The 25,165-nt window shown below is 36.9% G+C and overlaps 1 protein-coding gene across 8 annotated transcripts in view; it reads left to right on the top strand.

Annotated features, from left to right (window-relative positions):
• Window positions 1-25,165, top strand: part of OTUD7A (OTU deubiquitinase 7A) — a 149,198-nt gene that overhangs the window by 109,188 nt on the left and 14,845 nt on the right. For all 8 annotated transcript variants that reach the window (XM_075160270.1, XM_075160272.1, XM_075160277.1 and 5 more), the window contains 5 exons: window positions 3,386-3,568; window positions 5,680-5,898; window positions 14,536-14,637; window positions 16,180-16,307; window positions 17,400-17,512. In XM_075160270.1, coding sequence (XP_075016371.1) covers window positions 3,386-3,568; window positions 5,680-5,898; window positions 14,536-14,637; window positions 16,180-16,307; window positions 17,400-17,512 — 745 coding nt within the window. The remainder of the gene's footprint in view (window positions 1-3,385; window positions 3,569-5,679; window positions 5,899-14,535; window positions 14,638-16,179; window positions 16,308-17,399; window positions 17,513-25,165) is intronic.

Below are 25,165 nucleotides of genomic sequence, written 5' to 3'. Positions count from 1 at the left end.
GCTGCTGGGTGTCACGTAGCGCTGGACTTGCATCATTGCCAATACTTGGATAATACTGTTTTGTTTAAACCTACATTTCCTAGAATTATATTTATTGTCACTTTCAATTTTTAAAAAAAGTTTTACTTTATTGTCCTTATGGTTGAGAAGAAGATTTAAAAAACATATTGTAAGTGCCTCCTAAAACAGGACCAAAGAAAAGCAATCCCTACTCCAAATATTGATATGTGATCACATCAGTCTTGGGAATTCTTCGATCTTTGGGTTGGCCAACTTCAGATTCAGATGATATATATAGTTAGAGCAGAGCCCTGACTGGATTATAGCCATTGAATCTACATGGGGTTTTAGAAAAAAAACACGCTGGCGATAACTCAAGTGCTTATTCTAGGATGTCTGATAATTTTCACTGAATTTACATTTTGCCCTACAGGCTTTCTAATAGAAGATTACAGCATAACATGTATAACGATTCCATATCACTGACATGGTGGTTTGTATTATGGACTACTCAGGATATATATAACATTCTTGCTCGGTGATATTAATTCTCCTTTCACAATTTTGTTTAGTACTTCAAAACCTGAGATAGTTTAGCTCAACCCTGTAGGTAACAGCTATTTGTGCTGGTTTTTTCCTACTTCAGTTAGGTTTTTGTTCTTCACAGAAATGACTGTAACAGTAAAAGACTTTCTTTTATCTGTATAAAACTGCTTTGTACTGTTTTTAGCTTATTCTCCTTTGTGTAAGCAAATAAGTTATATTTAACTGCCACTCAGGTAATGTAGCTTCTCAAAGTACATAAAGTGACAATCTTTTATGGTGTAATAAACTATGTATTAGTCAGAATCAGGTTACTTTTGAATTCCCAGAAAAAGTGCTCATGGAATGCTGCGAAAGCCTCATATAATTAGTGGGGTCTTTTTTCTTGCTATTAAATATTTGTAATTTTCCAATTAAAAACAAGTACTTGGAGAATGCTAGGACATCTATGTAGTTTAACTTAGCAGGATTGTTTTGAAAATAACATACAAACATTTCAACATTTTTTTCATTATTATTTTTTGAGAGTGACAAGTACCATTTCACCACCTGTACTAAACAGACTTCTTTACCTGCAGATATTAGCCTGTGTTCTGTTATCGCTGGTCATAGCAATGTGATGAAGTGGGAGCTTGGAAGCAAATTTTTTAGAGGATTCTATGTTGGCAGTTTCCATGAGCAGCTCACACAGACATGGAACCACACTGACTGAATTGTCTCACTGCATGTTTTGTTACAAAACACTGTCCTATTTTATCTACTTTCTAAAAGACTTTTAAAATCTCAGAGAGAGCAAGTTCTCTCTGATGTATAAGATAAAGGAGACCTCATTGCAGCCTGTCAGTACTTAAAGGGGGCTTATAAGAAAGATGGGGACAGACTTTTTAGCAAGGCCTGATGCGACAGGACAAGGGGGAATGGTTTTAAACCATTGAGTTTAAAAGAGGGTAAATTTAGACTAGGTATAAGGAAGAAATTTTTTGCAGTGAGGGTGGTGAGACACTGGCACAGGTTGCCAGAGAGGTGGTAGATGCCCCACCCCTGGAAACATTCAAGGTCAGGTTGGATGGGGCTCTGAGCAACCTAATCTGGTTGAAGATGCCCCTGCCCACGGCCGGGCAGTTGGACTAGATGGCCTTTAAAGGTCCCTTCCAACCCAAACTATTCTATGATTCTATGGAAGTATTTTGCACTTGCATTCTAGCTGCTCTGCAAATAGAAAGTAAGTTTCTCACTTTTTTTTGTGCTATAACACTAACAGCCATGTCTTTCCATCATTGCTGCTAATTATTATTTATTATTAATAAAACTGGACAGATGTGATTATTACCGTGTCTCATTATTTTATGTTAAATTCTGTGGGATTTAGTGTTCATCTTAAATTGCCAGTTTCTGGAGCCATTTGATCGGAATCTGAGCAAGGGAAGTCCTGGCATTGATTGCCTTATATGATAAAATGTCTGGATTTGTGGATGAGAGGAGAGCAGTGGATACCTTTTACCTCCACATTAGCAAGGCTTTTGACACTGTTTCCTGCTATATTCAAGTTAGGATGTTACAGTCTGGATGGGTGGACAACTAGATGGGCAAATAACTGTTTTGATGGTCAAGCTCAGTGGGTAGTGGTTAATGGCTGGAAGCTGGTAACAAATGCTGTACCTCAGGGGTCTATACCTGTTTAAAGTCTTCATCAGTGAGGCAACATCAAGTTTGCAGATGACACCAGCTGGGAGGACCAGTTGATGTCTTCAAGGGCAGAGCTGCCATTCAGGGGAACCTGGACAGAGCGAGGGAATTGACCAACAGGAACCTGATAAAATTTAAGAGGGATGAACACGGAGTTCTGCACCTGGAAAGGAAGAACCCCCTGCAGTGATACAGGCTGGGGGGCAGCTTGGCAGAAAAAGAGCTGGGGGTCTTGGTAGCCAGCAAGCTGCACATGAACCAGCCATGTCCCCTGACAGCTAGGAAAGCCAGCAATCTGCTGAGTCATATCAACAGGACCATAGCCCGTAGATTGAGGGAGGTGATTTATACCTCTCTACTCGGCACTCATTAGACATCTAAAATACAGTGTCTAATTTTGCCCCCGACCCCCAGTCCAAGGCAGACGGGTATAAATTGGACTGAGTTCAGGGAAAGGCTACGAAGGTTGTTGGGGGCTGGAGCACAAGTCCTATGAGGAGAGACTGAGGGAGCGAGGCTTGTTCAGGATGGAAATGGGGAGGCTTTGCGGGTATCTAACAGCAGCCTTCCAGTGCCAGTAAGAAGGTTATCAAGGAGTCGGAGCCGAGCTCTTCACAGTGGTGCGTGGCAGGAGAACAAGGGGCAATGGGTATAAGCTGAAATGAGGGAGGTTCAGAGTGGACATAGGTCCCATGAAGACAGTCAAATGTGGAAACAGTTTGCCCGGCGAGATTGTACAGTCTCCATCCTTGGCGTTTTAAAGACCAAACTGAATAAAGTCCTGAGCAATCTAGTCTGATCTTATAGCTGACCCTGCTTTGAGCAGGAGGTCGGCAAGAGCTTTGCTGACATCTTCTCTAATTATGATAAAAGAAAACTAAAATAGAAATAAAATTCTAAAAAAATAAATGAAAAGATTTCTATCTTTGTCCATTTGCTGTGTACTTTCAAGGTGTTTAACAACTGTGCATTTTTGTTGAGGGAGGAGTGGTTGTAAAATGTTTTATCCAAAGAACCTCTGTTATGTTGCTGATGCTTTAAGAAAGAGTAATTTCTCTATTTAAGTTTATATTTTAAGTGCATATGAAGATGGTTCCCAGGTTATCAATCTGGTCACATACAGATGTGAGCAGAATGTCCTTTTGCTGTTTGGCAGGCAAAAATTGGGACTTGACAGCAGCTTTGAGTGACTATGAGCAGCTCCGGCAGGTACACACAGCCAACCTGCCACAGGTGTTCAATGAGGGCAAATACTACAAGCAGCAGGAGCCAGAGCAGCCTCCCCAGGTGACGAAGGCTGAGCGACCTTGCCTGCAAAGGCAGGATGACATTGCTCAAGGTAAGAGCTCTTCTCCAGGGCTTTTGTGGACAAGCAGCTTTCTAGCTTGTCTGCTTGCAAGTTGTGCTTGTCTGCAGGGAGTTGGAAGTCGATGTGTGCCATTAGCCTGTGAATTGTGTCTTTGTGATGGGATTCACAGAGCTGCTGCTGGACCCTACGTTTCACGTGCTTCAGTTGTCATGAGCTTTGCCTCAGTTCTGCTAGTTATTCTTTTTAATGTGTGATTGAAGTACAAAAATACGTTGTTCCCAAGCAGTCTTGTGGTACATACAAAAGGAATTAATTAGAGGGTGTCACAGACCACTATTGTATGTAGTTTTCTATGCTTATTGAAACCAAAAAAAGGTTAAAAAAAATCCATATTTCAGTCTTACTTACAGTATGTGATTACGGTGTAAGCAACCTGTGAATAACTTTCAGCTTTAAAATTTTGTTCTTTTATGGTTCCACAGAAGAAAGGACAACCTCCTATCCCCTGCCAAATAGAAATTGAAACCTTAAAAAAGATGAGTCAACTACCTCTAGCAGTTGATTTTCAGTACAGGATGATAAGCATTAGAATTTACTTTTTTGTTTGCAGATCTTTTATAGGTTTTATTTTAGATCACTATCTCAGACTGTTGGAATGCTTTTTTTTATACATTTTTTTTATATTTACAGTTCCTTATCAAGGAACTGTAGTTTGCACCAAAATCAATCTACAAGTCTGACAGCTTGTCATGTAGGGAGGTAGTAGCACTGGCTTGGTGATGGCTTTCTATGCAATCATTAGAAGGAAGAGAAAGTCCTGCCTTCTCCTGCTGGCTCTTCCCTCCTATTAAACAGGAAATGGCATCAGTACTTAGGAGTGTCCGTAAAGCTTTTTTAAAATTGCTAACTTCCATCGGCAGAAAAGGAACTGTAGTGCTTGTTATGACTTCTTAAAAGCCCTGAATACAAATGGCCATTTGATATTTTAGTGGGCGTAGTAGGTAGTGTGGGGTAAGTCTGGCTTTCCAGTGTTAATTTAAGATAATCCCCATAGTGAAGGGTGGCTAGAGAGAGCGCAACTCAGTAAAAGACCTGAGGTCAGTCTGTTCGAAGCACAGAAATGCAGTGGTGCCGTGGTTCTAATGAGTGCCACTTCTCAGATGCAGAAAGAAACTTTATGCTGAATGTTGAACTTCTGAGAGAGAAGACTAGTAACATTTGATGAACGTGAATTCTAAGCGGCTACAAAACGTACATTTCAGTTTTTAAAAAGAGAAACAGGAGTACAGGGCAGAAACTAAACAGAGGGAAAATACCTCTATCAGTTTTGACTAAATGATTCATGGTTTAAGCACTTGAAGAGTATTTCTGTTACCCATTTGCTGATACCAGAACTGAGGCCATATAGTAAAGTGAAATGATATGGTAGTAGTATTTTGTCCCTTTCTTAATATTCCAATGCTTATTTTGCTTTAATGACCCTTTACTGTTCCTTATATAGTATTTGTCCACAGAGAAATTCAATAAATTGTAAGATATTAGCTCATAGTTGTTTTGATAAAATAATGCATTCTTTTGTACCAGGCTTGTTAATTTCATCATTCTTTTTGAACTGTGTATTGTTTTAGAAAACACATAGGCATAAAAACTGAGTTTGTCTTAAATTCAGCATAATGATGTTAAAATTGCTTTCAGGTAGATTGTTCTGAGATTAAAACCGTATGGCACTTTCGATATGAAGTGATTGTAGAATGCTGGATTTTTTTATTCACAAGAAGTCAAATTAAAAGTTCAAAACATTAATTGATTATCATCTGTCTGCCAGTAAATGCTTCTTCCGATGTATCTTTGGAAACTTAAGATACATTAAACATTTTTTAATAAAAATACTTGTCTTTCATATCTTGTTACTTTTACTGTTTATCTATTTTGCTAGAAGGAGAGTGAAGTTCCTATGACTTGCCATAGGGATCCATAGTAAGAACTAAGCAATCTTTTACAGTAGGGAAATAACCCAAAAAAGGTAACAAACAAAAATAAATAAATTCCTGAGTGAAATGAACAGGCATTCGCCAGACTTGGTGTTGACTGGTCTTTTATGTAGTCTTATAGGCTATAATCTCTCTTTGGTTTCTCTACAGAAAAGCGTCTTTCCAGAGGTATTTCTCATGCCAGCTCAGCCATAGTCTCCCTTGCTCGATCACATGTAGCAAATGAGTGCAGCAATGAACAGTTTCCTTTGGAGATGCCCATCTACACATTCCAACTACCAGACCTTAGCGTGTACAGTGAAGATTTCAGAAGCTTCATTGAACGTGACTTAATTGAGCAGGCAACGATGGTTGCTTTGGAGCAAGCAGGTGGGTAAATAATTCAGATGTCAGCAGCTGGGCAATCTGACATTTTGGTTGACATTTCTAATCATGCTTCAGTTCTGGAGCTTGCGCATCCTGCATGGGAAATAAATGCCAGAGAGTAAAAGCAAATACTGTGCTCTTTGCAAAATGACACATACCCTGATCCTCTATTTCTTTTAAAACATTATAGAGAAAGCTGTCAAATTTACCTAATAAAACAAGGAAATTGAGGGAGGAAGGAAAGGAGGACTGATGGGGAAGTCATGCAATAGAAAAGGACGTGCGTCTGGATGGTCAGAGAGGGTTGGTACTACCAGTTCTCCTGAGGAAATTACATTGCAGTGACTAACACAGGAAACATCTTCAAGTTCTGTTGCAGTTTGAGAAAATAGTTTTTAAACATGTATTTTATGTATTGATTATTATTTTTGTAATAAGAAACAAAATAATTTTAAAGTAATACTTTATTATTGCCAGGGGAAAAAAGTGAGGAAATTTAAAATTCATTTTAATTCAGATTTATTAGTAGTTTAAAGTTTTAAGTCAGTTTTGAAAGATATGGAGAAATGTATTTAAAATTAGTATTTGTGCCTTATGAAATAGGAAGTGTATTAATGAACCATGAAATGAACACATCTATATAGTGAAATGCCCAACTTTGGTCATATAAAGGAGTTATAAAATCAGATTTCATGGCTGCCTGTGGAATATCAAATAGCCAGTTGCTTTCTTCTGTTGATTGCTATTCTGGCTTGTGTAACGCTACGTATTCATCTGAGAGTTCATTCTCAAAACTCGGTGCATAGTCATACTCTGTGTGTTCAAACTGATAAACTGTTGCTTGTTATTGATCAGGGCACTGCATCATAGTACTTAGGCAGGACGTCTGCTAATCTGGTATCACTCTGAGTACTTACCATGTATTGTTATATGCTCATTTTTTGGCTTTGGTATTTGAAAAGCAAGACATACTTAGATAATAGCATCAAACAGTAAATACTTAAGAAAAAAAAAAAAAAAAAAAAACAAACAAAAACGCAAAAAACCCCAAACAGTATTCAGAAGGCCGCCTTCTGGAAAAAATAGCAGTATAAAATAATGCAGGAATGCTACCAGGCAATTATGAAGTATGAAAACTGTCAGTCACCTATCAAGAAAATATATCTAGTTTCTTTAGGAACCAGCTAACACAAGAAGGACAGGGAAAAAACTGGATGGCTCTTCCTTTGGCAGCTCCAAATTCCATAGGGCTATCAGAAAATAGCCTCATTGTTGATCTACCCGCTTCAGTGGAATTGCAGCCTTTAGAGTCGGTTTATGCAAAAGTACAAACTAGAGGATCACAGTGGTTTTCTGACGTTAAAATCAAGGAATATGTGAATTTAGAGCTGACATCTTCTAATTCATACAGAGTTAGCTGACTTTGAACTTGAAACAGGGCTGCAGAAACTACTGAATTTTCTCCCTCAGCATTCCTCTCAAATCTCTCTGAAAATTAGAATAAATCATGTATTCTTTTCTTCACGTTACTTTAATTAGGGCTTGACTCACACTGGAAAAGTCCATTCCTCCCCAGAGCCTCTTGCTTCCTGGAAAGGAGGGTGTTTTGACCATTGGAATTGCTTGTGGTTTTGATCGCAGGTATTCTTGTAGCCTACATAGACTTAGTTTACTTATGTGAGCATTTCATTCAAATAAACTGGAACTTCCTGAGAAACATTTCTTCAGTTCAAGTAAGTTAAACAGATCAAACAGTGAATATTTAAGAACATCGTGTAAGACTTCATATAAACCGACCTTTTGTCTCTATTTAAGACATAAAGATATTCAGTTTCCTTTTACTTCCTGCCTATTTTAGACATATTGTTGTCTGAAATGAAGAGAGTGAATTGATAGGAAAGTCACTTAACATTAGACATTTTATGGTCTCCTACCAACAGAGGGCCCAGTTTGACTATGGTTTGGTCAATGACATAAAAAAATTAACAGATAAGGTCCACTCCCTGCAAAGGGCGTAAAATCTATTTCAAAACAAACAAACCCCACGAAGGACAGTAGCTTCTGTAGCTGAGGTTGGGGATATTGTTGAAGGAAAAGAGAGGGGTGTGTGCTTGGGTTTAAGGGCATGAATTTCAAGAGAAAGGAAAAAAAAAAGCTGATTAGGCAAAAGGAGGAGGAACTTTGTTAGGAACGTAGAGTAGCTTACTACTCACAAAGCATAGATGGGGAGAGCAAAATTACTATTATCAGACTGTCAGCCGTATGAGTTGGATGTCTGTAAAAGCCTGTAAGGTTTTTATATTCTCTTTTTATATGCTTAGGCATTTGCTACCATTACATCTATATGTGAAAGGATGTTCAGGTTACATCCTACCTGTATAGAAACTCAGAGCAAAATTCCCAATTTACTCAGAAATGCTGTGTGAGATTATAAAGGAAGGGCCCAAATAAAGGCAGTAGGATTTACTTACTCTCTGCCGCTGCAATGTATCTTCTACTCTGTGTGGTTGCTCTCTGAATGTTTCTCTTAGAGGATAGAATTCACCACATTCATAAAAGCATTTTGAGGTTTTGTGCATCTTATAAACTCACTTGTTCATTATTGCCTGAATTGGAATGAGGTCAGCTTGTAAGTAACGTGCAGACTGATCTCTGAGTGCTCTTGCAGTAATCAGTGTGGTTCTTTGATGGAGGATGGCTCAGATAGTGATAATGTTAAATGAAGTTTAGGAATGTTAAAGGAATTTTATAATTCTAAATATTTTGCTGCAGCAAGTTGATTTCCATTATATACACGTGTTCCCCCATGTGTCCTTAATGTGTAGGCTGACACAAGGAGAGATATTATGAAAACAACTTCTGCTGTACTAATGAGTTCAAAAAACCATAGTATAGGCAGAAGAATGGCTGGTCTAACAGTGTTCTTAATGAAAAGAAAAAAGTTTCTATTGCAGTGCTGAAATATAATTCAATACAAAAATTCAAAGTAAACTGTGTGAACCTTCAAGAACATTGCTTCCCTACACTTTTCTTTCTGTGTTCAGGTCTGTGTTTTCTATGAAGCGTTTTATACAGCTACAGGCAAAATAAATAGTAATACGTTGTTAAGTCTGGGTTTCACATTCCCAAAAACAAATCCACCAAAATTCTGGAAACGTTTGACTTCAAACTGTTAAAAATTAAGTTTTGTTAAAGAAAAATTGATGCCTTTTCAGGTTGTAGAAACATGTTCTTATCCCAGAATTTTTAACAGATTTTCACACAGTATCTGCAGGGTGCCGGGATAGCAACCATTATAATTTCAAGAGAACTGTATTAATTTCCTGATTTCCAAGCTTTGAAACGCATGCTTGTGTAATTCAGTTCTAATATGAATGATAAATACTGATTTACAGAGTAGGATGAAATGCAATAATGCCATAGAAAACGAACTGTCTCGGGTTATGAAAGAAAAAAATGAAGAAAACCGGTAATACTGGATCTGCAGTTACCTCCAGATAACGGAACTCAGTATCAATTATCTGATTGATACTGCCAGTTAGGCCTAGTCATATATTTCTGTGCCATCTTATTTTATGATCTTTGATTTGCATTCTGGTCAGTAGCTTCTGTGACAGAGTCTGTGTTGCTTATGCATCAGGCTAAAAGAGGAGCTTCTACTTGATTGCTCAGTTTTACTTATTTCTACATGCACAGCTCAACATTACACTTCAAGGACATCAGTAAATAGGAATAGCCTTGCAGATGCTACTGCGAAGCTGATTTCATCATCTAGACTAAAAGAGAGAGCTCCTACAAGAAGGTCCTTTCTTTGAAGTACAGAAAATGTATTGGTAAATGCTTTATTTGCTTACTTTTTAAAATAAGTGAATAGTCACTGAATGATTAATATAAGCCCATGTAGAAAATCTGTTCCTGTAATTTTCTTCAAGTCAATACTTGCAAGTACACAATTATTGTATGAAAGGACTAAAACTATAAATAAACAAACAAATCCTCTTAGCTAGTCATGTAAGAAACATGTAAAGCATAGAAGTAGCTCTGCTGAAATCTGGATTTGAGGTGGGCTGGGTAATCCTCTGTTGACTTAGCCAGTCAGTCCTGCGCACACCCCAGAGCAGTTATTGCTGTTGGATTCCAGAGGGGAGTTGGTGAGTGTTTAGGGTGAACCATTGCTTTTGAGAATATATGGGGTATCCAGAATTAGACTTGCTTTGGAAGTTGAAAATGTTATTTTGTGACTTGCTCGTCTTGGGAGATGGATGACAGGTGGATTTCTGGAAATATGATGTGCTGGAGAAATGAAAGAAAGGCTGGTTTTAGCCTAGTTTCTTAAGGAAACTGAGCTTGTGTCAGCAAGCTGTCTCTTAAGATTGTACCAGTGTTTATTTTTTAAATTTAATTCTGCCGATTTCAAACATATTTGTGAGCAAGCTTTTACAAGTTTCATGAAAATAAACAGCTAGCTTATTTTTAGTATTTCCATAGAAGAAAAACTTGCAACGTGAATATTGTTTATTAAACACTATAGAATCCACATGGGAAAGAGCTCCAGAATGCCCAACCACAAACAAAAGAAAAGCCGTCAGAAGTCTTACCTTTAGCCACGCGTACAACAAGCGCAGGAAACCAGACATTGAGTCCCACTCTACACAGATCGACTTGTTTTCCTCAGTGAGATGTCTACTCTCTGTGGTTTTGAGGAGTTGGCCTAAGACTGGTTTACTTAGCTGTATGAAGAGTATTGTTAATAGCAGAGCAAAGTGCGTTAAAAGACAATTGCACTCAATCTGAGGTGAAATTGTACAAGCTATGACATGACACTTCACACTTTTTCCCATCTTTAACCATCCTTGGTTTTCTCTTAATGTGTATTCCATTTTTTTCTGTAAGAATTCTGACTTATTTTTGATATGATGAATGCACAGTGGCGTCGCAGGCAAGAAACTGACTGCCTTAGGGGCAGTGATATGCAATCTAGCTTTGCAGTGAAACTTCAACCACGCTCAATCATATAGAGCTTGAGAGGGGGCTCATCCTTTGTAGCATCTCCATTCTCCCTGTTAAGAGAGAATTATATTAAGTTGCTGTTCACTAAGTCCTTGTAACTTTTTGGTGGTTAATTCTACCAGAAAAATCCCAAGTCTGTAAAGCCATTTAGTTTACTAGTAGCTTAAGCCAGAAAAAAGAAAATATGGACTGGAGAAAATGAAGAGGGAGCAAAGGATTTATGCAGAGTTTCTACAAAGGTTCTTTAGTATTATGTAACCTTATGTTTGTTTTGAATGTGGTTGGTTTGTATGTGTACCACCAACTTCGTGCATGTTTGGGCAATGAATACTTTATAATGGACCTTAGTAAACTGGAGGGCAGCTCTGTATGAGCATCTTTATGGGATAGTCATAAACTAGAATAATTTCTGTTGCATATTTTTATCTTCTTGTTTATACTGTTTATGGAGTTTTGCATAGAGGACATCATGCTGAATGCCTTCTTACCTTCTATAGTTCCAGTGCATAAGGCATCAGGGGCTATCGAAAGCCAAACCTGGCCCCTGTTAATACTTGAAATGCATTCTCTGTTCTCTGCTGCCTTCTTTTTGAGCCATTCAGGTCTAGAATCCTCTTTGGCAATTTCCTCTCATAAATCTTGCGGCAAGAAACAATACTCCTGTGGCTTGTAATACAATATGGAGGCTTATGAATATAACACTTAAACCTTTCTAGTGTCTATTAATAATACTCCAACACTATGAATAGTGTTGGGTAAAACCCATGTTTTAAAATATTTCTTATTCCTTTTCCTCAAATACTGACTTTTTCAACCTAACAGTCGCATAAGGCCAGCTTATATTCATGCCTACAGTTGTAGTGGGTTTACAGTAGGGTAGCTTTTGATGTTTGCGTCTTGTCTTGGGAGTCATCAGATAGCAGATTTTAAAGTAGTGATATTGTCTGTTTTCTAAAGTTTGCAAAACTTTCCCTGAGATTCAGCTTACCTTTATTGCATGGAATACAAGACACATATCTGGTTCTGTATCTGTATCAGAATGATTGATTCTTGTTGGGCCCTGCAAATAAGGGAGCAGGGGAAGCTTTGTATTATGTGAAGTCTGATACACACTGTGTAGTGCAGGACTAGGATAATATCAGAATATGGAAATAGTTGACAATCTTCAGCCACAGGTGATGCTAGATTCTGTTAACATTTCTTTTGAGTTTGCACCTGAAGTCCTAAGTATCATGCAAAGAAAGGGCAATATTGTGTGCTTGTGTCTGCCTCTCTGATTGTATGTTGCTAGATCATAGATCTGTATAGGACTTTTAATCTTGATCTAAAATTAGGATCATATTTTAGTGTACTGGAATATGGCTATATTAATTCTTAGAGTATTTTTGCTGTAAAACAACAGATCAATTTCTTGAATTTTTTTTTTTAAGATTAAGTAGTTTTTTGTGAGAAAGTAAGAAGCAAGATCAAGTAGGAGACCAACGGAGGGAGGGAGGGAGAGTGAGTGAGAAATGGGTCTAGTTTGTCCATAAATATTGTCTTACCAAAGCAGACAGAAATAAGCCTGAGGCAGAACTGTTTCCAGTTTTCATTTAAGCTCCACTTTCCTGTTGTCTCCCTAAAGGGATCCACTATAACCACTAGATTAGAAAAATGAAAATGCACCACTCTTTTGGTTATAATCCAATGCATTTCTGCTGATTTTTTAGTCAGCCATAAGCTTTGTGATGTTAACCAAGCCCAAAAACATTTTTTGCATCATCTACTTGAAAGCAGATCACTTCTATAGAAACCTCCTGTTACTCAAAAGATTCATAAACACCAGACTTTGACATTTATTACCGATAGCTGCTAGGTAATCTGCAAAGCAATACCACTCATTATTGCTTTAAGTCCTAAGGTCTGTCTGTTTTAGGTCTTGTAACAGTGCTTTAAGCATCCCCTTGGTAATATATCATTACTGGATATGATACCACCAAAACATTCTGCAAAAAACAGGTGGCAAGTTGTTATTTCACAGCCCACAAGACACAGGAGTTGCTAAAAATGATAACTTGTTATTTCAGATTTATCTTTCCCAAAGGCTGTCCAATAGCGCTTTCAATTAAGCTTCTTTAATGCATATTTAATTTAGAACTCAATAAGCCTAGACTGAGATGTTGGGCATTTACAAACTAGCAGCTAAAATCATATGAGGATTACCAAATGTGCTTAGTTATTGATCTGCTATGCATCTTTACAGTATAGTAACTCTCAACCCATACTGACTAAGTAAAATTTAATTACGTAGTTCTTAGTACTCAGAACAAGTAATTGGGGGCACATGTTAAAATATTGTTATACTATTTTTTTTGCACAATATGTATTACCGGCTGTTACAAATAAACTTCAGTATAATTTTGTAATGAAAACATATTAATGGACAAAAGTTTTTTCATTGCTTGAACTTATTTCTGTTTTGGGGATTTAACCTTAAATGCAAGACTGACTGTACAAATATATAGATACTATTTTCTCTCAGCTTGTAAGTAAAGGAAGCGGGGGAGAAAAAGTCTGCAGAAGAGGACAAACAAAGAAATGGAGTTGCCACGGGCTGCCTATTGCATTATTCATTCAATTACTCAATTGTGCATTACCCACAGACTTTCCAAAAGTCTTGGGCAATATACCAGCTCTACTCATCATTGTTAATCATCTGCTCTTCCTTATCCCCAAAGATGTTATACAATTAGTCGCATTCTCTTTCTTTATATTAGAAATGTTCACATGACCATTTAACCAAGACTTAACACTCCAGTAAGCTACCGCATAGCAACCTGTGTGCCAGGAATTATGTATTTCCAGTGTTAGCTTTGGCACTGATACTCTTCATGGCTTTATTTGCTTCATCTAGATACATCAAGATCTGTCCTCTTGTCAGTCTTTTTCATAATCCATCTCCTCAAATCCGTAGTCTTCAAAACATGTTTCACGTAGCAATTATGGATAAGTGGTTCTCTAAGTATTCTCAAAGAGAAAAGCCACATGCTATCCTAGACCTTGGGCTATGCATTTGGACTCATTTTAATTCTCTGGTAGTGTAGCTCTTGATTTTAGTAGGTCTAATCATAATTTACACTATAGTAAATGAGAGGAGAATCAGCTGTTGAAACAATCCATCTGATTGAAAAAACAGTACTTTACTTAATAAAGTTACCTGACAGTAACATATCTTGATTAACGCATACATACTACTTTTGTCTTTTGAGACTTTATTACTGTAACATAATCTGTCATCTGTGTATGGGAGGCCAGTGTCGATTATGTTTGGGAACTGATACCAAGACTCATAATGGTATTTAGGTCATGAACGCCTTGGAAATGCATCCCTGAATGCAGCATATGAGAATGGAAGACGCAGTTTGATTAAAGGTGCTCTCTTCTTATTCCAAATACATTTAGAGAATAGTTAAAGTTTATCTGCCTCTTATTTCTAATCTTTTCAGTTTTCACTTCTGATGTTACATTTTTTGGCAGAAAGGGTGTTCATGATTAACCTTCAACGTTATACATCATGGCTGTATGCCTGTACACAGTATATATCCTGCTTTAGTACTCACTCCACCATTTTAATAGATGCTTTCTTTTCAGGACGACTAAATTGGTGGTCCACAGTGTGTACAAGCTGCAAACGTCTTCTTCCCTTGGCTACAACAGGTGATGGAAACTGCCTCTTGCATGCTGCATCTTTAGGTAAGGGAGAGTCTGTACATGAAACCTTCTGCCAAAAATATTTACCGCTTTTCTCTGTCCGCAGCAAAAGCTCAGAAACACATGGGATGCAAAGACTTTCATTAAAAGCCTGGTTCTGGAGCAATATATTCTTCAAATTTCACTTAAGTATTGTTTGCTTTAGGCATGCTTGAGGGAGGAAGGTAAAAGTTCCATCAGGTAATAAAAGAAGTATAATTGGAATAGTATCAAAAACCATGTGTCATAAACACCACTGATTTGCATTTTCCTTACAGAGCCCAACCTAGCAGCTCTGGAACGGCAAATTCCAGGTGCTTCTGCAGGATTGTCCTCATTGTGGGCGAGGAATTGCATTCATTCTTTGGCTTTTGCTAAACAGTTCTCTTGCTGTCTTCAAGAATGCAATATCTAGCTATTATCTCTGTTGGTTCATTGTAGAGTTTAAGTATATGGGAAACAAGAGTTTGAGGTGAATTAAAATAATTTCCAGTTGATTAATTGATCATTAATACAGGATCTTTGAAGCCTTTCTTCGAATCAAATAAATAGAAACCTGTGAAGCTGAAAGTCTTTGATATGCCTTCTATATCCTAACTTATTATGAGGAAACTTATTTGTTGCAGTTGCTAAAATCTTCTACCAGCGGAACTCCAAAAGGTGACTTTTTAAAAAACACTGGGATTTTTCAATATTTTGAAGAGACTCTTCTTTTTGAAAGTAGTAGTAAGAAAAGAGCTTTTGCTGTTTCCGAGGATCCCTTTATCTTTGACCACTTCATTTTTAATTAGGAGGAATTGTGTATTTTTTACAGCGAATGATTGGAGTATTTTGACTTGCAAAGTCTTAAATGAACATATTTAACGCCAGCAGCTGACAATATAATATGGTAATTGAAACGTGCTTGTCTATGGGCACATGTCGTGGTGAGAGCTCTGCTCTCTTTTGTTGTAGGTTACTATTCTCAACTACATGAAGACGTTTTATTATCTCAAAATTAGCTTGAAAGCCTGTGGCTGGTTGTATTTTTAGACTTCCAATCATCTTGAATGCGCGTCTCTTTATTTGGATGTTGAAGCCAAAGGAAATTTACCATCATGCTGTGTAAGAGTTGGAAGCCTTTGGGTGTCAGTATCTTCTGCGATTCGCAGCAGTGCCTGCAGTTGTCATTAGCATTCTTGTGTCTGCAAGCTCTGTTGGCAACTACACAACTAAAACCAACCTGTGCGTTGAATATTCCATTGCCTGCAGCAAAGTTGAAGTTACCTGCAAGGAAACACTGAAACAATTCAAATCCTTAGTCATTCCTTAATCAGAGTTTAAACTTTATTAGAATTCCCTCTTGTTGTTCATTAGCTTATCTAAATTGACTGTTTCTTTAGGAAACCTTAAAAATAATGAGCGAATTATTTGCTAAGGAGAATCTTAAATCATGTATAAGCTATGCTTCTTTTGCTAATAGAGCAATATTAATTGTATTAGTACTTACTATTTCTATTTCACTGTGGCTTCTTTAAAACTGAATGTCATCTTGTGCTACTTTAGGAATGTGGGGATTTCATGACCGGGACCTTGTTTTACGTAAAGCACTCTATACTATGATGAGAAGTGGAGCTGAAAGGGAAGCACTGAAAAGAAGATGGAGATGGCAACAGACCCAGCAGAATAAGGAGGTCTGTACGGCCTAAAGACAGTCTTGTTACTATCATTTAGGGTCAAAAGCATTCTTCTGAAGTTTAGTGTGAAAGTTTTAATTGCTGTCAAATTCCTTGTGCTTCCATTTTGCATGGGGAAAGAGATACTTGTATTTAGAATTTTTGTATCGGAATGCAAATGTGTTCGTAGCTTTGTGGGCATATGCAGAGTTTTGTGCCTACAAAGGTCTAAGATGAGTTTGGAACTTGTAGAAAATTTTGGGCTGCAAAATTATATGTATAATTTAGCTATCACAAGCATTATAAAATGAGTGGATGAAATCCACAAAAGAAAGAAAACCCCATTTAGGAAAGATTCCCCAGAATGATGATTTAGGATTCTTAGAGCTGCGACCAAATATTGAGTGGATGTTTCTTAACTAAAATAATCTGTAGATTTGGTTTGACTGTTGATTAAAAGCTGTACTTCAGCATATATTATTTTCTGAAGATGTCTGTGCCTAAACAGTGGCTAGAAAAGCCAATTTCAGGAGTAATCCTGAATGCAATCAAGTGAATATGCTTAAATGTTTGTGGCTTATTTGTAATCTGCTTTTTGTTGGCAGCAGTCAGTGAGAACACAGCTGAGCTGTCACTGACTCAGCTACTTCAGGCTACTTGAAAAACAGGGGCACAGAAGCACTTATATACCCTTTCTGCTCTTGAACAGAGGGAGAAAGCATCACCTGTCTGCCAAGGAAGGCATTCATAGTAGTTCCATATATTGGGGAAGAAAGCAAACTTCCAGAAATGGGCAGTAAAGCATGCTAAGCGTGGTTGCAAGGAATTCCCATGGGTACAAATAACGGGATCTCCAATAGTGGAGCATGGTGTTAGTAGCAGACAACCCACATATAGTAATGTAATCCAGCCTACAGTTAGTGGTTTAGATCTTTTTTTAATAAGTTAATATTCTTTCACCTGAATAGAAATGTTGAACCATTAATGGTCCAAGATACTAAACCGTATCACGTATGAAGCTCAAAATAAGTTAGTCGTAAATACTACTACAGAACTCTTCTTACATTTTGTACCAGCATTATTGTAAAGGTATTTCATTCTCTCCCATAGTCAGGATTAGTGTATACAGAAGAAGAATGGGAACGGGAGTGGAATGAACTGCTTAAACTGGCATCAAGTGAGCCTCGTACACATTTCAGCAAAAATGGAGGCACTGGTGGTGGGTAAGTTTAGAATATGACCAAATCTTTTAGTTTTTGTTCTCAGTAGGAAAACAATACAGTACAAATGAATGAAGATGTTTATAGGACCATCAAACTGCCTTTTCAACTGGTTGCAATTTTTTTGCATGGTAGAATATAATTATCTAAACATGCCATTATAATATTTAGCATTTGGATTAAATTTCCTTGTACCTAACTTGTACAGTACACTAACTTGAGGTTACTTTGCATCCAAAAGAGTCTGGATTTCATAAATCCTGATTTCTTGGTTTCTGGAACAGGCATGTTGGCAGTAGCATTTAGCTTCAAGGAGATGAAGTGCCTTGTCTCACTGAAGATACGTAGCTTTTCGTTTGAGGAAGACTTAGCAGAAAGATAGCTACAGCTCAGATATTTTCACTAAAACATGGAATGACAGAATAATATCACATTTTCTAATAGCATTCTAGAAGAAAGTAGTTTGTGCCTGGATATCACCTTTTCTGTGCTTTAGCACAGCTTTAATGCCATCTTCTCATATTCATAGATTTATTTCAGTCCTTTTCTGCTTTGTAGTTCAAACAGAAAATCTTTAGAGAGAGCTTTTTTGAGGGCACGTCACCAAGTAACTCTTCACATTTTCTACTTTTAAAATGCTGTTAACCCTAAACATACGGGGGGGGGGGAAGTAATATTTTTGGTATTAAAGCTAAAGATGAAGTATTTGGATGCAGTGTCTTTTTAAACAGAAAGTAGAATATCGAGTTATACTTTGTAGTCTCATGAAACCCTGCTGAAAAATCAATATGCTACTTCACTCTTTGACCAGTTATAAAAAAACTTTAACTAAAAATTATGATAATTAATATTGCACTGATAGGAACAATTGCCCTTTCTTTGACTATTCAAGCTTTTTACCCATGTAACATAAATAGTGCTCTCAAACGCAAGAATTATTTAAAGATTGTAGGGGGTTTTATTTCAAATTAAACTGATTCACTATCATCCTAGTAAAATTGGATGTTGCTGGAAGGTTCTACATAGGGTATGTCTGTATTTCTAAGAACCGCATCAGATTCTTTTCTTACCTAACTTCGTATCTGTTTATCTAGATTGATTCCATAAGAGTATGGCTGATTGCAGCTACTTTGATAACACTCTGTGAAGTTGCAATGTTTGCCAGTTACTACCCAGTTCTAACAGGCAAGCAGGGCAAGAGTGTGTTTTCTTGAAGACCAGCTTAGTCTGCGTGTTTAATCTTTGTATAATACTCAATTATTAGCATTTTAATCAATTAGCTTATTATAAACAGTACCAGAAAATTTGATGGTTGCAGGGAAAAACCCAGTGCTGTCTACTGCCAGCATGCATTTAGTTTAGATGTTTAGAAGCTATTGGAAAAAATGGATAGAAACATATTGGTGAAAAAGTTTGGGATGAAATAGTATCTACAACATTTAAATACCCCTGATGTACATACAGAGTCTGCTTTAAATAGCTAGTATGATAAACCATCCCTCATTTTCAGTGCAGTTGTTCCCAAAGTATAGGATTATTGACCAATCTTAAGAATGCAGAAGCTTTAGTTTTTATGTCTAGTGTTTATCACTAGAAATATGTAGTATATGTTTACTCAGTGCATGTTTTTCTCTAGCTACTGTTTCCCCTGGAGAAAATTGCATGTGATGATAAGTAAATTGACAAAATAGGGCATACAACACAATGAGAGCAATAAAATCTTTAGAAAATATTCTCTGGACTTTGAAAAAATATTATATTTTCCTTTTAACCTTGTGATGTCAAGGATAGGTAATTCTACCAATGCCAGAGGACATTGTTTAGAAAATTGTCAGCCATAATGTGTCTCATTTTATTCTATTTTGAGGCTAAAAAAAAATAGATTGGTTTTCATTTTACTCTCCAGTTTGTTTTCTATATTTGTAGATATTTTCCTGTTGATACGCTTTAATCTTCTAAGGCAGTTCAAGTCACATTTCTGGCCATTCATCACCAATTTTCTCTGGTCTTCTTCTGTCTCTTTCATTCTGTACGTTTCATGTACTATGTAGTTTCAGTATCTACCAGTCAGAGATGTCCTCAAATGTTGCATTTGCCAGTCAATCAACGACCTTTACCTTTAGTTCCCAGGTACTTAAACAGGGAGTATCACTATTACATAAAGAATTAATTTAAATTGGTTTTAACGTTCTCATCATGGTTTACATTTATCTTTTTGCAAATTGAACTAAAGTAAGGATAAATAGACAACGGTTAATTTTTCCTTTAAAATAGTGAAAGAGGAATCAGGCAAGAAACTTAGCCTATTTAACATGGGAATATGTAATTCTCTTTACAGTCATTCCAAAGACAGAATGAATGTGACAGAATGAATTATTTTCTCAGTTTAATGTACCCATGTTCAAAATAGAGCCCTTGAGAAGGAAAAGGAATATCAAAATAGTATTTTTGAGATGGGGTATATTACGCTCTCTAGTTGGGTACTGTATTAAGAAAGCTTGCAAATTAGTCTTTGAATTGTAGATGAGGCATTCTCCTTTGGTGTCAGAATTAGCTAAAGCATCAGAAGTTGTATCTGCTTCAAAAGAATTCAGTGACAAGCCTAAGTCTGGAATTATGCTGCCACATTCACCTGCAAGTTCCTTTTAGTTATTTTTCAGAGTGAGCTACATGCAAAGGAGATCAGCAACTGTCGCTATATCTCCCAAGATTTCTTCTTTGAGAGCACTCTCATTCTGAGGCTTGAAAGGTGGAAAAACAGAAGATGATAAAGGGAACACAGAAAAACCTGGTTCTTAAGTTCTTGTTTCCAACATGTAAAATCCTTCAAGCACTAAAGCAGAGCAAACTATTTAATTAATTAACTAATATGAAGCAGATTCTTGTTTTGAAACAAACTTGCACATCTTTCTGTAAATGTAAAAAATAAATTTCAGATTAACATAATTGTTTCATTTATCTCCATTTACAAGCAAAACCAGGGGTAGTGAATTGAAGCAACTGCTTTGAAAAAAGGAAAATGTGTTGTACCTTCTGTTTTTGTTAAGAACCTAACTATTGCAATCCTGCTAAAGAGAAAATTCCAACCCATTCCTTCATTTTGCAGACTATTGTCAGTCAGAGATTTCAAAGCCTGTCCTAGTGCTAGACTGAATGTCACTGTTGTTATTCACTTCTTGAAAACCCAGTAGAGCTGAAAGCTAGATGTCGTGTGGTGTCGTGGTGTGAGCTAATGCAGATTTTGGAAGTGGATGGTATTCTTATCTAGTGTTAACTGTCACCTTCTAGCTAGCTGTCGCATATGCTGTTGGCACTATCTTATTAATAAAGTCAAGTGATTTTAAATGGGGAAGAAGGGAGGGAATATTGCTGTAATCTTCCCATGTGTCATTAGATTTTTATTTAAGGCAGAAAACCAGAACATTTAAGCAGGAAGGTACCTCTCAAATGCATGTAATCTCTGAGGTTTCGGACTTGGTTAGGTATTCAGAGTATTTCAACATATAATTCTTCATACAGAACTACTGCGTCCGTCAAAGACCCTCATCTTTTAGAGAATTTAGTTTAGATCGTTTAACAAAAACATTGCTTTAAAACTCTTTTTATTTGATCTGGTTGTCTATTATAGGAGTGCTATTCCTTTTTAACTGTTCAGTATAAGCAGCAATTATAGGGTGCAGATAGAAAAAGGTTCATTATAACAGTATATCTTTTCCTTATTAGTTGACATTTCTGATGGCTAATAAATCTTTTCGTCTGGTCTATTTTCAGTTGATGTAAATTGTACTTAAGCCAAACACAGCCTGGAAATAATCAAATTGCCATGGTGATTCAAATATGCTACTTCAAACAGCCCTTCAGATCTGAAAACAGTGGATATCCCACAGGCTTTATAAAGAGATAAAATTCAAGGCAAAGGAGGGATCAGAATTATGTCGTATTAAAATTAAGTACTAGTACCTAGGTAGTGATTGGATTTTTCCTTATTTAACAAGTTTTTGTTCAATTCTAGATATTTCCTATTTGACAGATAGTTGCATCTCACATGCCACAGAAGATGTTTTACACAAAAGCATGCATTCCCACACAAATACAAAATAACATTCAAACCAAAATAATTTAGGGAAAGTTGATTTAGGTTTTCTATTATATGCCTTGAAAACAGCTTCCTAGATACTGTTTTTGCCTGAGAAAAAAGTATTGATATTTTTAAAGACAGAAAAATAAAAATTGGAACCTGAAACATTCACATTCTGTATCTCCTTTAGTCAATGCAGTATACCATTTTTTTTTTTTCCCTGAAGAAAAGAAGGGAAATGCCCCATTACTTTGCAATTTTTTGTGTTTGAATTGAAGCTCATTGCTGAAATACTGTAAGGAAATCAATGGATAGGTTCCTGCACCTACCTACAGCAGAAATTTGTACTTGCTAGTAAGCTGCAGCTGTGGTATATGTTTGTTTTAATTTTGGGATTCTTAAGCAGAGAAAGAAGAGGTTCCAGCAATTGAATGGTGGCAGACTGAGAGATGATTTCATATCTGGTGTCATGCTTGTACCTAATCACCAGGTTGAAGAACTCGATACTTATTATGTTGTTTCAGTACATCTCAACTGTCTGCAGGCATTAGTCTCTTGCTCTGCGTGAATCCTGAAACTTAATCTAAACTTGGAATATCTGTTATGAGTCTGTTGGACAAACTGAGAATCTGGACCGTATGTATGGGGGATAAAAAAGCAGGGTTACCACAGGGAGCTGTTTAGAAGGAAACCCAAGGACATGAAAACAGATCTTGCTCAGAATTTACAGGCAAAAGAGAGGAACAGACAGAAGATAGCCAGGTGGAACAGCAGGGTAGGTGACTTTCCTGTTTCAGCTTTTTGAGGTTTTTTCCATTACTGACTGCAGTACAAATTGGATTTTCCATAGGAGAGTGAGTCTCTTTGGAGTGCTGAGTAGGTGTCCACTCTGTTTGGATTCGAGGTATCAGTGGTCCTGTAGGATAGACTGAGATTTTTTTTTTCTTCCTCCCTTTTTGTTAATTTGTTCTTACAATCAAGATAAATTACTTAGAGTGCCCTGGTTGAGCAGGATTCTGCAATGCAAATTTATATGCTCTTATATATGTGGATTTCATTATTTAAAAATTAACTTTACATGAACAGAGGAATTAATTTCAGTTTCTTAAATTTCCTTTGCTTCCATGTTATATTGACAGAATTATTTTGTCCACAATTTTCATGGCCATGTAGTTAGCATAAATAGAGGTCCATGAAAAAAAGTGGAATGATAAGTGGATCAAAGGATGTGGCAGGTTCCTATGGATACTTGTTAATGATGATTTTTCATTCTCATTAATCTTCAGGAAAATTCATACTGAATCCTCAGCAGTGGCACTGAAATAATATAAGATGGCGCACAGGAATTACTGGCAATGATGAAATAAAATTGAACATTGAAAAGGTTTCCCAGAGAGTCTGTGAAGTCTTCCTCCTCCGAGATATTCAAAAGCTATCTGGACACGGTCCTGGGCAACTGGCTCTAGCTGGCCCTACTTGAACAGGGGCGTTGGACAAGGTGACCTCCAGAGGTCCCTTCCAACCTCAGCCACTCTGTGATTCTGTGAAAATGAGCAATGGAAAACAAATGTGTAATAGGGGAGAAGGATTTGAAATGTGTGAATATGATCATAAATAGTGAATCAAGCAATTTGATGATGTGATATTGAAGAGTAAAAAAGCCCAGTGGAATTTTGGACTTCATGTGCAGTCAGGCTTGACATCAGCTGACCGAAGGGGTAAAGGTCCTTCTAATACAGCTGCATCTGGAATATGCCTTTCACTTCTAGAAACCTCATTAACTAGGAGGTGAGGAATAATTAAAGGATTTGAAGAAAAACTTTAGGACTGATAGTCTGGAAATACCAACATGAGAAAATAGCTGGAAATCTTTGTAGCATATTGTCTTGCCAATAACATGATTTTTCTAACTTCCTTTTGGCTAACGAATTACACTGAGGGTGACATAATGCTGAAAAGCTGTCACAGCCAACAATGGAGAAGAATTCAATAAGGAATATGAGAGGAAATTACAAAATGGGAGATTTTTTTTGAACATCAGGAAAAATTTGCTGACAAGTTTGGGTAACAGGAAGAGGGATACAGGCAAGGAGAGGTGTCTCACTGCTTGATCAGGGAATTTGTATCCTGCATCAGCCTCCTGTTAATAACTTCCATCCTGCCGTGCTTCTAGGTTGGGAGGAAAGATTTTAATATAAAGTTCCAGGGATGGGCTGGATGCCATCAGACCTGTGAGAACGTTACTGTATTTGTCCCACATATTCTACAGCAGTGCCCATACAGTTATGTTCGGTTACTATTTTTCACATATAATGAAAATTAATGACAGTTAATTATTGAAGTTCTCTGCACACCTAACAATAAGAGGACAATTGCTGCCTTCATGTAAGAGTGTGCCTAGGTTGTGTTGCCCACCTTTATTTGGCATGTCTCACAGAAGCTGTGCTCCGTGTGTATTATATTTTTAAGTGGCACTCTGCTGTGAATTATCGTCTTTTGTCTGCTTCCCACAACCCTACCATTTTTCAGTCTTCTTCCATCTAGTGTGCTTATTTCTGTCTTCTAGGTAGAAGCAAAGCTTTAAAATGTGATAGTTACATAAATGATGTTAAACTAGGAAAAAAGGAAAGGAGATAATTGAAACAAAAAATTTTATAAAATGCTTATGAAGTCATAGAAGGGCTTGGAAGTGTTCAGCTAGAGAAGTGGAGAATTTAACAGAATTATTCTTGCAGTCCAGGTGAAAGAACTATCTGTTTCATAAATAATTTACTTTATAGGTTACCTTTCCAATGGTGCTGGGCATTTCTGTTTCCTGGAAGATTGTGGGGCTGATCCAAAGCATACTGATGCTAGTTGGAAAACCTTTTTTTTTCTTAATTTTGTCATTCAATTTTAAGTCAGGTTTTCAGTCTTACCTTTTCTGGGGCAAAAGTACCTCATTGCATTTAGTGATCAGCAGCATATCCCTAGAAGTTAGCAGCACATGTTCTTTAACATAAAGTTTCTCTCTTCTTGCTGTCAAAAGTTTTGAGCCATGAAACGTGTAACTACACATTTTGTAAGCTTTTCAGTGAAAGAGAACATTTAGAACAAACTTAGCAATTGTGTTTGTCCATTCATATATGAAGAAAAAGTTTTTTTGAAATTTGTATAGGTTGGGAAAATAAGAATAATGTGTTCAGATGAATAGGATAACACAGGTATATTTTAAGGAATTTAAGGATTTTAGTCCATAAATTACGTTCTAAGGATTTGCCTCTCTATATGTACGTGGTGCTTTAATGCTATGGATTTGTGTTGTTACATTTGAATTTCTGATACTAGATACTATTGAGAATAGATGTATACACTGTAGATAGAATCTAACAGGGACTGGTTCCCTTGGTGCTTTCTAACTTTTTAGTACTGATGTGAAAAAATTACAAATCTTGCTCTATGTGCTGGTACACGTTTTTGGCTCTCCTAAATGTCTTATCTGTATGTTGTTCTAGATAGTAGTAATTATGTAATCTAACATGAGTTTTCTCTGATATTCCTGTCGCAACCAGGTATCTTTTCTAATAGACATCCTGTTA

Source organism: Calonectris borealis, chromosome 11 (genome assembly GCF_964195595.1).
Source record: "Calonectris borealis chromosome 11, bCalBor7.hap1.2, whole genome shotgun sequence".
Classification (NCBI taxonomy): domain Eukaryota; kingdom Metazoa; phylum Chordata; class Aves; order Procellariiformes; family Procellariidae; genus Calonectris; species Calonectris borealis.
This window is presented reverse-complemented; position numbering and strand designations above follow the sequence as displayed.